At 47.1% G+C, this 12023-nt stretch overlaps 1 protein-coding gene across 1 annotated transcript; it reads left to right on the top strand.

Moving 5' to 3' along the window:
- Nucleotides 1-5848: 5848 nt before the first annotated feature.
- On the top strand, nt 5849-11693 carry FAF2 (Fas associated factor family member 2). The gene is made up of 7 exons (XM_010165247.1): nt 5849-5919; nt 6357-6491; nt 7205-7281; nt 8437-8575; nt 9791-9876; nt 9957-10048; nt 11492-11693. Exons 1-7 carry the CDS (start codon nt 5872-5874, stop codon nt 11683-11685), a joined length of 771 nt encoding a protein of 256 aa, XP_010163549.1. The 5' UTR covers nt 5849-5871; the 3' UTR covers nt 11686-11693.
- Nucleotides 11694-12023: the final 330 nt, after the last annotated feature.

Raw genomic sequence — 12023 nt, 5'->3', positions numbered from 1 at the left:
TGTAAACCTTTGGGGATGCCTGCTGCCTTCACAGGGAACTCCTGAATGTTTTCAAAGGTAACTTTACATTTTTATTGTGATGCACAGTCAGAGTAACTTGTCTGGTGTTATTGGTGGCAGAGCATTGTCCTGCCACAGAAGGCATCGCTCCGCTGCAGTGTGAATGAAGCGGGAAAGAGGGGAGCAGGGATAACAAAGATGACAAAAGCAATAGCAGAGGCTCCTCAGCAGTGTTACAGTTAAATGGAGAGCCAGGAGAGCACTGAGCAAGAGCTGCAGAGAGCTGTTCACCCAGCAAACGGCTGCTCTGGGTGAAGATGCTGTTGCCCTGTGCTGTTTATCCTGTTTCTGCTGGAAAATGCTGCTTCCAAGGTGGAGAGGTGAATGCCTGCTGGCCTGTTTGTGGCTCTGCCTGCTGGCCTGTTTGTGGCTCCGCCTGCCGGGCCGTTTTTATCCTGTTTCTGCTGGAAAATGCTGCTTCCAAGGTGGAGAGGTGAATGCCTGCTGGCCTGTTTGTGGCTCTGCCTGCTGGCCTGTTTGTGGCTCTGCCTGCTGGCCTGTTTGTGGCTCTGCCTGCTGTCCTGTTTGTGGCTCTGCCTGCTGGCCTGTTTGTGGCCCAAGCTGTCGGGGTTCCTGTGCAGTTTAAATACATGCTTTGCATTAATTCCACTGATGTTTGTTGGATGAGTTTGGTAGTGCTGGTATAAACAGCTCTGCTGGCAGAACGGTGGAGGCAGCAGGGCTGGAATAGGAGAGGTGTCTGTCACCCTGCTGTGGCAGGTTAGTGGAGTGAGGTAAAAACAACAAAAAGTACCAGTTTGGAGAGATAATTGGAATAAACTTGAAATAAAAGCAGCAAAGCACTCTTGCCTGCTTTCAGCCTCCCATGTACTGTTGAAGCATTGGCTAATGTAAAGGAATAAAAGCACTTACATTTTTCATCTGTCATGATTTGGCTGTCTGTAGAGAGAAACTCGCTGTGCACGGCTTAAGCAAGCTCTGGAGATACGGTTCCATTTGGGAGATGGAAGAAACAGCAAAGCAGCTTTTGCAGGATCTCGTTATTGATCTGTGCCCGTTGTGCTTAGGCTGCTGTCAGTGTAATATGCTAATGTGGAGTAACAGGGTGTTGTTAGCAGAGGAGACAGTTATCACTCGCAATGCCATCTCTGACTTCAACTGGGGGAAAGAACATGCTCAGGACTGAAAACATCCCTCCTTTAAAACAGAAGGAGGGAACAAGGAGCTCCAGGCATCCTTCCTACTTGTGTATATTGATTAAAACCCTCATAAAGCGTTTGCTGTAATAAGCAAAGAGCAGCTCTCTTGGTGAAGTCTCTTTTGCTGCCTGAAGTCAGATGTTCTTTACCCTTGGAAACGTAACTCTCTGGCATTCAGCAGTGGGTTGGGAATTAAGAGCAGTGCCAGGTGCAGTCCTGTGGATTTGCTTCTCTTGTGCTGTATCTCAACATAGGAACCTATCTGCAGAGGGAACAGTTTCTTAAGTCCAGTTTACAACCTTTGTCCACTCGGGATCTTCCTTCTGCCTTTGAAGCGTGGAATTGCACTTTCCACTGCTTCAGGATTGGGAAGATTTTAGCATTCTGAGCAGTCTCAAAGGTGAGAGATTCAAATAACTGTATCCAACAGCAGGTTTGATATTTTTGCAGAGTGCTCTGCTTTGTTTGAGAAGGCAATGTTTAACTTTCCTGGCTTTTTTTAATAGTGAATATTTTGTTTTCTCAGTATTGTTTACTGTCTTGAGCTTGGATCTACATTTATTTGAAGGTTTGAGGGCTGTAGTTCAATGGGGTTAATTTTATTTTTAACTACAGAGGGGGCTTATCTTTTTATTACTTGCTGTGTCTGTGTAAGATGTATGCTCTCTGAGGAGCTCATGGGAGACTGCAGTGAGGAGGAACCTAGTGGTTACAGACTGGTTTGGAGATGGTGTTTGTTCTCTTGGCCTTAACCACGCTGAGAACGCGCTTGTCTGGCAGGTGAATAACACAGTGAGCAGCCAGTCCCAGGGCTCACCAGAAACGCTGCAGCTGATGCAGTGGAAATGATGTGCTGTTTCGAGTTTCTAGTCTGTCCCTGTGCCCGAGGTGAGGCAGTGGCTGTAGAAGGTGCTGAGATAACGGTGTGGATGGTGGCTGGAGGACAGCGAGCAGTATCGGTGTTTGCCAGCAAGCGCTGTCTGAACTGGCAGTTGAACTGTCTTCCCGCAGCTCCTTACGCCGAGCGGGTCGTTCCGACCGTCCTGGGACTGCGGTGTGTCCGTCTTGTGGAGCACGTCACAGTAACGTTCAAAAGGGTCTTTGGATTTAGAAGCTGCTTTCACACAGGCAATATTTTTACTGCAATATCTAACTGTGCAGCTCCATTGATGAGGAGAGTGGTGGGAGCTCCGCACACGGTGCTGCTGGGGTGGGTTTGTCACTTCTGTTTCGTGCTGAGAGCAACTGTGTTAAGACGCTTGTCCTGGTTTTTAGCTGAGATAGAGCTGGGTTCCTGTTTAGCCATTAGAAGAGTGGTGTTTTAGTTTCCAGCCTGGGACTCGCTGTGAGAGATACTGATAAATGTACCAGTGTTTGCATTTGTGTCACTGGAAGTGGAGGACTTTGTGTTCTTAGTCCACAAGCACAAGATTTGGAGGGGGGGGAGAGAATATTTAAATTAATAAACTTAATTGACAGTTAGATATGCCAATGGGGTATTTCATATCCTATCACCTCATGTCCAGTATATTAGTGAGGGTTTCTCCCTCTTTCAGCTCTCTCTGCCTTTCGCTCGGGCTCTTGCTCTTCGGGATTGTGGTTTCAGTTTGGGATTGTTGCTCCTCCAGGATCGTTATCTGGGAACAGGCCGGGCTCGGTCAGGAGGGGAGTGAGATATAATATTGGGTGTCATTCACTTGCATGTTTTGTTACTGTTATCATTAGCACTACTATTTTAATAGTAGTATTATTTTAAGTTTTCTTTTATTTCCATTATTAAACTGTTCTTATCTCACCCTACAAGCCTCCTTACCCTTGCCCCCCAGTCCTCTCCCCTATCCCCTGGGGGTGGGAAGTGGGTGAATGGCTGTGTTGGCTGCTGGCCAAGGGCTGGCCCAGTGAAACTGTCACAACTCTGAGAAGAAAAGATGCAGACTCACCTCCCCGGAGAAGTGTTGTTGCAGAGGACTGAGGTCTGACCCCCAGCCTGCCTGTGGCTGTGGCGGTGGTGGGGAAGGGGAGATGTTTGCTGCCCTGTGGTTTCTCTCTGGAGCTCCGCAGGTCTGGCAGACGCTGCAGCGATTCAGTGCTCACTACAGGCTGGTTGATAGTTGTGCGTGGCTGTTACTTTGGCTGCTTTCTGACCTAAAACTGCTAAAGCCTTTTGCATAATTTAAAAAGGAGAGAATCTTCAGTCGTGAAGCCACTTCACGTTATTAGTGCTGAGCGATAATCCAGACGTTCAGAGACAAAGGTCTGAATGAGCTTCTGCATCTTGCAGGTTTTGCAAACACCAGCAGAATTTCCAGGGTATAAAGGAAGGGTGATTAGAAAACTTTGAAGGCTTTGAAGTACACACATTGTGATTTCACTGTAAAATCAAATAATTCAGTAAATTGCAGGTGCCTTTTAAGATGTCCTTCCAAAAGGACAATGAAGTGCCTTCTGTAGGAGTTTGGGGTGAAAAAAAACAGAATACAAAACTTACATTTTACTCGGTGAAGCACATCTTTAAAGAAAGATGGTTAAACTGAAACACTAAAAAGTGAAGCTGAGTGATAAATTAAAATATTCTGGCAGCAGCAGCTGAGTTCACTGAGCTTCACTTCTATGAAATTCACTCCTGTAGTGCTCCCGTGCAAAGCTTGCTGCAGACTTAATTTTAAATAAATATTTATACTGGGCAGTGACTTGAAGTGCTGTTTTCTGAGCGACTGCAATCACACAGTTAATGTCAGCAATGCTTTGAACACTCAGGGTCTGTACAGCAGAATGAAACAATGATTTTTACCCAGTAGACTGGAGAGAAGGTGCAGATCTGTGGACACTTAATGAGAAAGAAGCCAAGAAACGCTCCAAAGTTTCAGCTGAGCCCAGAGATTGAATAGAGTGTTTGTCCACAGTGTGACATGGGTGAAAATAGCATGTGGAATGTATGAGTGGGGGCAGGGAAGGGAATAAATGCACCATCCTTCTCCAGTAAAAACCCAGTTCAGTGAATTCTTAACCGGTCAGCTTGTCGAGACTGCCTCAGGGGCTTTTAAATGAAGCAAGAAACAGAGGAGATGAGCAGAATTAAATAGGATTGCTAACAATGGACTGATCACAAGGTGTGATGGAAACCACGCGCAAGGATTTACGTTCATCACAAGCTGCCTCCTGCAGAGAAGCTGCGCTCTGCTGTGTGACAGACACAGGGAGCGAGAGTTCCCTGCCCTGCCGGACTCCTGCACGGCTGGGATCCTCACGGGTGCTGCAGAGCAGAGCGTGTAGGATGGGTCAGGCTCTGGTGTGTTCAGCTCACACAGCCTCTGTGGGTCAGCAGGCCCCAGCAGTCCCAGCTGCAGCAGTCTGCTGGGAGAGCAGCTGCTTCAGCCCCCGAGCCGCCCCGGGAGGTGTTACACCAGCTGGCTGGGAGAAAACCACCAGGTGAGGACATGAAGCATGAAGAATCTCTGGAGTTCTCTTGTCAAGAATGACCTTGCTGGAGAAATGGTCCTATTTCAACAGTCTCCTTGTGTCACCAGCACATTTTAATGTTGAGTTTGTTACACTGCTTGTGACAGTTATTGTCACTGCTTCTGCCATCTTGTATCCCAGCTGAATAACTGTTTCTGAAGATATAACTGCTTTCTTGCTCCTGTAGCCCAGTTATTTAAAAAACCCAACCTTTTTACTCCTTTTAATTTTAAAATAACAATACTTTCCTTCATCATTGCCAGCATTGTTAGTGGTGTCACCTGTAATGGTCTTTCATGGATTCAGAGGATTACTAAAAGGGTAGCAGCAGCACATTTGTGGCTTTGTGCTGTCCTGTGGAAGCGCGTGCTCTGGCTCTGCACAACCCTGAAATGTCTGTTCAAACACCTGGCAGCCAGTGGTGTGCTTCTGTGGCACAGTGACAGGAACGTTCCCTTCAGCAAAGATTTGTCTCCATTCAAGAGGTGCTGATGTGGGTTCCTGTAACAACAAATACAGTTGTTTGCTCTCTTGTGCAGAAGTTCAGTTTGGCAAGGGGTTAAAATACACGTTCCCAAACACTGATGTGGGAGCCCAGTGGCTTTGAGGTCTGCTGGGGTGTTTGGATTGTCTGTTGTTTCAAGTCCTGTCTGTGTTACACTGAATTTTTTTTTTTCACTAGAGAATCCCCATGATGTTGGAAAAGTGAAGGCACTGCCTTCATTAGTGCCTGCCTCATTGTGTTTTTACTCTCTGTGCTTGCAGTGAGTGAAGTAACGGTCATCTTAGGCAAAGCCTTTCTGAAAACCCATCTCTTAAGGTGATGCTTTCAGGTGATGTTTGAGGGTATCAGAATATCCTTCCAGTGTGAAGCTTGTGGGCAGTGTCACGTTATAGACTCTTGACTGGGCCGAGTGCAGTTGTAGTAACAGACCTTGGGCACTGGTGAAAATTGGCTAATGCTGGAAGAGTGCAAAGGCCTGTTTGAGGTTTGTTTACAGACTTGGGTTGGCTCAGATTGCTCTGCTCCTCAGCTGCGAGCAGAACACTTTAAAAACCCAATATTGTGGTAATGTGTTACGGTAACTCCTGTCTGTGCTCACGTGTCACAAAGAACAGTAAAAATACAGCAGTTCCCTGGCACTCAACTGCTTTTATTCTCCTTCTGTAGGACCTGACTGGCATAGAGTCCATGGACCAATGTCGTCACACGCTGGAGCAGCACAACTGGAACATAGAGGTACCACTGCAAATAAGATTTGTTGTTTCCAAGTACCTGGATTAAACAGAGTAACCTGTGGGGGTGGGGAGGGGGGGCTACCAGTAAGATTTAATGTCAACCCCTGAATTTACAGCAGTAGCTCCTTATAGCAGCATCTTGATACACCTGGAGAGCTGGTTTCAGAAGTACAGGGCAGAGTTGTTGGGGCTGTGAACTGTCACTTCACTGGCACGTTGTGTGACACCCGTGGTGTGTGTGTGCAGGCTGCCGTGGCGAAGGCTGAACGAGTAGAAACGAGTGCTGATGGTTACAGTTCCTAATGGGCTGTGCTCATCCAGTGCTCTGGGACTGTGGACAAATAATACATACTGTTAGTGTCCAAAGTATATAAAAAAAGGTATTTTTTGCCATCCTTAAATGTCTGAAACTTCCCTTTGCTCTTTCTTCTGCCAAAGGCAGCTGTGCAGGACCGACTGAATGAGCAAGAGGGTGTCCCAAGTGTCTTCAATCCTCCTCCATCGCGGCCGTTGCAGGTCAATACAGCTGACCATAGGATCTACAGCTACGTTGTCTCAAGGCCACAGCCAAGGGCAAGTTATCTTACAGCAGATTTTGTCCTGCTTCTTGGGTGACTCCTTGTGAACAACAAGTTGCACGCAGGAAAAGCAATTGTTTTTGTTGTGTGCTGTTACCTCCTTTCTAAATATTTTATCTTCTGAAAACAAAATGTAGAGCTGTTCCCTCAGCCTCTGTTACTACTGTGGATGTTTTCTCCATGGTGTGATTCACAGTATGAGACAACCTCCTTTGTGTCATAGAATGTCTTGCTGTGGCATAGCAAAGATTTTTTGATCAGTTCAGTTGGAACAAAGGACAGTCCCATCCTTATGGTAGAGAGATAGTGATTTTTTTCCTTAGAACCCCTCTGAAATGTGTATTGAATACAGGATCAGTTACTGGCATTAACATTTCACAAGGAAATTCACACGAGCACCTGTAAGTCTCAGTGCTGTTAATCCCTTTGTACAGTTAAGGAAATTATCTCAGAGCAAAAGCGTTGCTGCTTGAATAGTCAGTGACACTGATTTTCAGACCCATCATGTTAAATTCTGACTGAACCATGTTAATCATGTAAATTTGACTTGACGTGTCTGAAGCCATGAAATATTGCTGAGCGTTTTTGCAGAGGTTAGAGGATGGATATTCCCACGGGTGCCTGTGTGCTTGATGCTGGTGGACACTTGGCTTTAGCAGGCCTGTTGCTGAGGTGGAGACTGTTCTGATTCTGTGTTTGTAATTGCAGGGCCTGTTAGGATGGGGTTACTACTTCATAATGCTTCCATTCCGATTTACCTATTACACATTACTTGACATATTTAGGTAAGTACCTTTTTGTGCTGACTCACGTACTGGCTGCATCAAGACACGCTCTGTCTTTGATTTGGCTGTACCTCTGTCACTTGGATCTTTAAGTCTTATGGCAGATTTTCCATTTCTTTGCTCAGCTGGCTTTATCTGTAGCCTTGTAACATTCCTACATGGTTTAATAAGAAATAAATCTCATTGCAGAGAAAAAGAGCATCTTGCAGCTCTGTAAATTACATATTTAATTGGAGTTCTGACTCCATGCAGCTTTGCAGTTTGAGTGCCACACAAAGGGGTTGCAAATCAGTGTCAAACCGCCCAGTATTCCTGGACAAACAGCTTGATCAGAATCATGTCCCGTTGGGCTGCAGGTTAACCTGCCCTAATCTCTTTGTTACTTTGCAAAACTCAAACTGTAAACACCTCTACTTCTTCCCCTTTGGTGTCTGTGGCCTCTTTTCCCTTTACTGTCTTGAAGGGTTGGGTCATCTTGCCTCCTTACAGCATTGACAGATAGAAAAGGGAATGGTGAAAGGTGGTAAATATCCAGCAGGCTGCCATCTGCATCGTTTTGGAAGTTTCCCCTGTTGTATTACTTTTTTTTCTCCTAAAAGACTTTTCCAAAATTCAGTCTGACTTCTAATGGAGCTAAACAACATTGATATCTGCTTTGCAGTTAAGCTTCTTTGGCCTCAGAGGAATGACTGTTCCTTCTGTCTTCACTGGACTCCTAGTGTAACGTCCTCTTTCTGCAGCACTTTGCATTCTGGAATTGTTAGCCTTGGAATAGCAGAAATGCAGTTTTCAAAGTTATCTGGACAAAACTGTGTGGCTTTTAACAGCCTGCCTTGGACTAAATTCCTCAAACCTCATACTGTTGGTGTGGCTTATGCCTGGTGCTTCAGAGGAAGTTGGAACTGTTAATCACACAGAATTCAGATCCTTGCTGACGCCTGGCATGAGATATTTGACTGGGGGGAGGAGGGGTTCTGTAGCAATGGTGTCGGTTTGAAGCAGGTGGCAGATTGGGTTGTGATTATAAGTGTTCAAGGGTCTCAGCTGTGACTTTTTTCCTCTTTATGAATACCAGTGACTGTCTGTGGCAAAGAAAAACCTGTTCTCCAGAAAGTCAGTAAGCTGAATTGCCAGTGTCCTTTGCTTCCTTCCTAGGTTTGCTCTGCGGTTTATACGCCCCGATCCTCGTAGTCGGGTCACTGACCCAGTGGGTGACATTATTTCGTTTATTCATATGTTTGAGGAAAAATATGGGAGGATACACCCTGTCTTCTACCAGGGAACTTACAGCCAGGTCAGTGTCACACGTTGGTGCATAGATCCCGGGGAGATGGAGAGTGGGAATTTTTCCAGACAGTATCAGGGCCTACATGGCGCCCTCACTTTGCATCCAAAAGCCCAGCATTTGTCTCCAAACTCTCTAGCAGGGTAATGGGGAGCTAATGAACAAGGGTATTGGAAACCAGCGTCTGCCAGGCTGGATGATTCACCAAGCCTGCAAAGTTGGAAAGCAAAGCTGCTCTGAGTGTTCTTCAGCCGTCTGTGTGGTTCTGTAGCCAGCAGCTATTCTTTGGAATCCTGCCTTTGGTTTTATAAACTGATGTGGTGGGCTTGTATTATAATGCAACTCCAGAACTTGGTGTGGGACCTCAAAATGGAGAGAAGGATCCCCTGTAGAAGTTCTGGGAGGTGAGAGTGCCACGTGTTGGATGTGGGCTGAGGATGTTCTCTGTGAGAGGGACATCCCAATGGGTGCTGCCTCTTCGGCAGCTTCTCTCAGCCTGCTTCCAGAGTGCCAGGGAGGAATATGGAGTCTGTGTTTGCTCCATGCTGCACAGCTGTGGACTTTGCTGCCTCCGCAGCATTTCTAGGCCCCTCTGTCTTGCCTGGAATCCAAACTTAAATAACCACAGAATGGTTAGGCTACCAAAACTCAGTGCCAGTGAAACAGGGAACCTATTGTGCACTTACCCCTGTGGTCTTGTTAAGAAATGCTCTTGGGTGGGTGGAATCCAGAGACTGTAGACACAAAAAGGTTTTTTTGTTGGTGTTTTTTGTTTGTGTTTTTGTTTTGTTGGGGCCTGCAGCATTATTGGGTTGTCTTTTTTTTTTAAGTACTGTTTTCATTTGAATGTGGTGTGAAGATTGTGTCCTGTACAGGTTAGAGTGAAAAGCTCAGCCTTGGCTGTGAGTCTGGGGGATGAAAGAGGGCTCTTCCCTGCCAGCTGAGTCTGGTGGGGCAGTGGGGGGTGTCAATCTGTGCAGTTGCCTCCCTGGCTTTGCTCCAAGTTCAGTGTTCTCCAAAGCCACACCCTGAAAGGAGTGTGAGAGAACACCACTGCAGCCCCCTTCAATGGGGTTTAGTCAGACCTGACAGGTTCACCCTCCCCTGCTGCTTGTTTAAAACCACACTAGTGGCAGAGTAGTGGCCGTGGTACAAGTCTTGTGGGTGCTGCTTTCCCCTGGCCTAGAGACCCTGTGACTTTACCTCTTCTGCTCTTATGCCAAGGCACTGAACGATGCCAAGCGGGAGCTGCGCTTCCTGTTGGTTTATCTTCATGGAGATGACCACCAAGACACAGATGAATTCTGCCGGTAGGTAGGAGAGTTTTCCGAATAGTTACCTTTGCACTTTAAATGCAGCTTCATTCACACGATCTCTTCTCATCCCCCAGCAACACACTGTGCGTACCTGAGGTGATCACCCTCATAAACACTAGAATGCTCTTCTGGGCTTGCTCAACCAATAAACCAGAGGGCTACAGAGGTGAGTGTGTCCCTCCTGGGCTGTACCTGTCCCCTTCTGTCTCTGGAACAAGCCAAATGCTCTTTGACAAATTTACATGTGTGAAACACACTGTTGGTTTTTGTGCAAGCAGACAAGATTTCAGGATTGCATGGGGAAATACGTGTTGGTTTCCATGTGATATCTCAGAGGGCCTGTTTGGATGCCAGGGAAATACCTTCTGCTCTTCACCTCCACTGTTCCAGAAGTTTCTGGGCAGCCCTAGTTGTGTGGTCTTTGCTGCAGGCGTTGAAGCTGCTTTCAGTGCCTTGGTGATGGGAGTTGGTGGGTGTGTGCTGAGGATTAAACCAAGTGCAGAAACAATATCTAACTAGCTGTGCCCTTAACAGTCATGTTATGCCTGAGGCCGGGAGTGACTTGTTAGGTGCATTCTTTCCCTTTCTGAGACACTGATCTTTACTCCACACCCACTCTCTCTGTCTCCTCAGAAGTCCATGGTGAGGTCCTTTTAAGCACTGTCTTTCCAGAGCTGTTGATACCTGACTTGCCAGCATTTTGGTAGGGTTTTGCTGCAAGTGGAGCCTTTTCCCAAAGTTCTGTTCATGCCTCCTGTGTCACTTCTGACCCTTCCTGTTTCATGGCAGGAGAGGCCAGGAGTTCTGGTACTAAATCTGGGACATTCTTGGCTTCATAGTTCAGCTACCAGCTATCGACACCTTGAAAGAATGGCTTTCTAAGGAGACACTCATTACTTACTGCTGTTTCATTGCTGCAGCGCTTTGGAGTTGCAGCCTGGAAAGCAGAGCTGGAAGGGATTGTGGCCTTTGATTTAACCCATGGGTGCTCTGATTTAGTTTGGAGGGCTCCATTGGGAACGACAGCTCCGAGTTGTGTGATGTGCCATGCATGTTTTAAGGAGGAGGTGCTCAGCAGCCATAGGTCAACAGTAACTGAAAAGCCCCTGATCTGCTCCGTTCCCTGCCTCAAGACAAGAGCTTGCCTCTGGCAGAAGCAACCAGATTTTGTTCAGGGATGTTCAGGATGGGCACTCTGCCATCTTCCCTATGACAGTATCTCTGAGTCCAGCCATCCTTAGTCACCTTCACAAGTGTTTCCCTGTGCTTGTGACCTGTGTTTCTCATTCTCCAGTTTAAACCCAGGGCTTTTTGTCCCATTCTGAATGGACATTCAGAGCAGTTTACTTTCTTCCTGCTTGAATTAAAGGAGGTTATTTTAAACTTTATTTTTTACCCTCAGTCTCTATATTCCAAATCACTTCCTCCCTTTGCTAATTTGTAGGGTTTAGTTTAACAAATGGAGAATGAGGCCTTTTCTGTCTTGGAAGAGATAGTGGTGGTGGAAGCTCCTTTCCTGGGCCCTTGGTGATGGAAAGTGTTTGTGCTGTACCCCTTGCTGACCCTTCAGGATGGGGCAGGAATGGTGATGTTTGTGCCTGTTTCCCAGTCTCCCAGGCTCTGCGAGAAAACACGTACCCATTCCTGGCTGTGATTATGCTGAAGGATCGCAGAATGACGGTAGTTGGGCGGCTAGAAGGTCTCATCCAGGCTGATGACCTCATTAATCAACTGATGTTCATCATGGATGCCAACCAGACGTACCTGGTGTCCGAACGCCTGGAAAGGTATGAGGGAACCTGAGCTCCAGTAGTGCAGACCTTGTGCAAGAAGGTTCTGCTCTGCCCCTTCCTCCCTCCAGGCACCACATGTAGGCGAGTAGGTCAGCATCTCCCATTCTGTAACACAGCCCATGGGCTCTCCTCTTCCCGGTGGGATCATTGGTCCATACATTCAGGGCAGCCTGTAGCCGGGGAGCTGGATGTGTTGCCCATGCAGGCCCACTGCTGAAGGTGGGTGTGAGTGCTGCTTTCTGCAGCTGGAGCACACCCTTGGCGTGCAGGAGCTGTGTGGGTAGAGCTTGGGAATAGCCAGGAGGAGCCGGGTCACTGCAGGCGGGAGGGGAGCGGGTGTCGGCAGGC

This window comes from Antrostomus carolinensis, unplaced genomic scaffold, assembly GCF_000700745.2.
Source record: "Antrostomus carolinensis isolate BGI_N321 unplaced genomic scaffold, ASM70074v2 scaffold52783, whole genome shotgun sequence".
Taxonomy (NCBI): Eukaryota; Metazoa; Chordata; class Aves; order Caprimulgiformes; family Caprimulgidae; genus Antrostomus; species Antrostomus carolinensis.
Note: the sequence above shows the minus strand (reverse complement) of the source record. Positions and strands in the feature narration are given on the sequence as shown.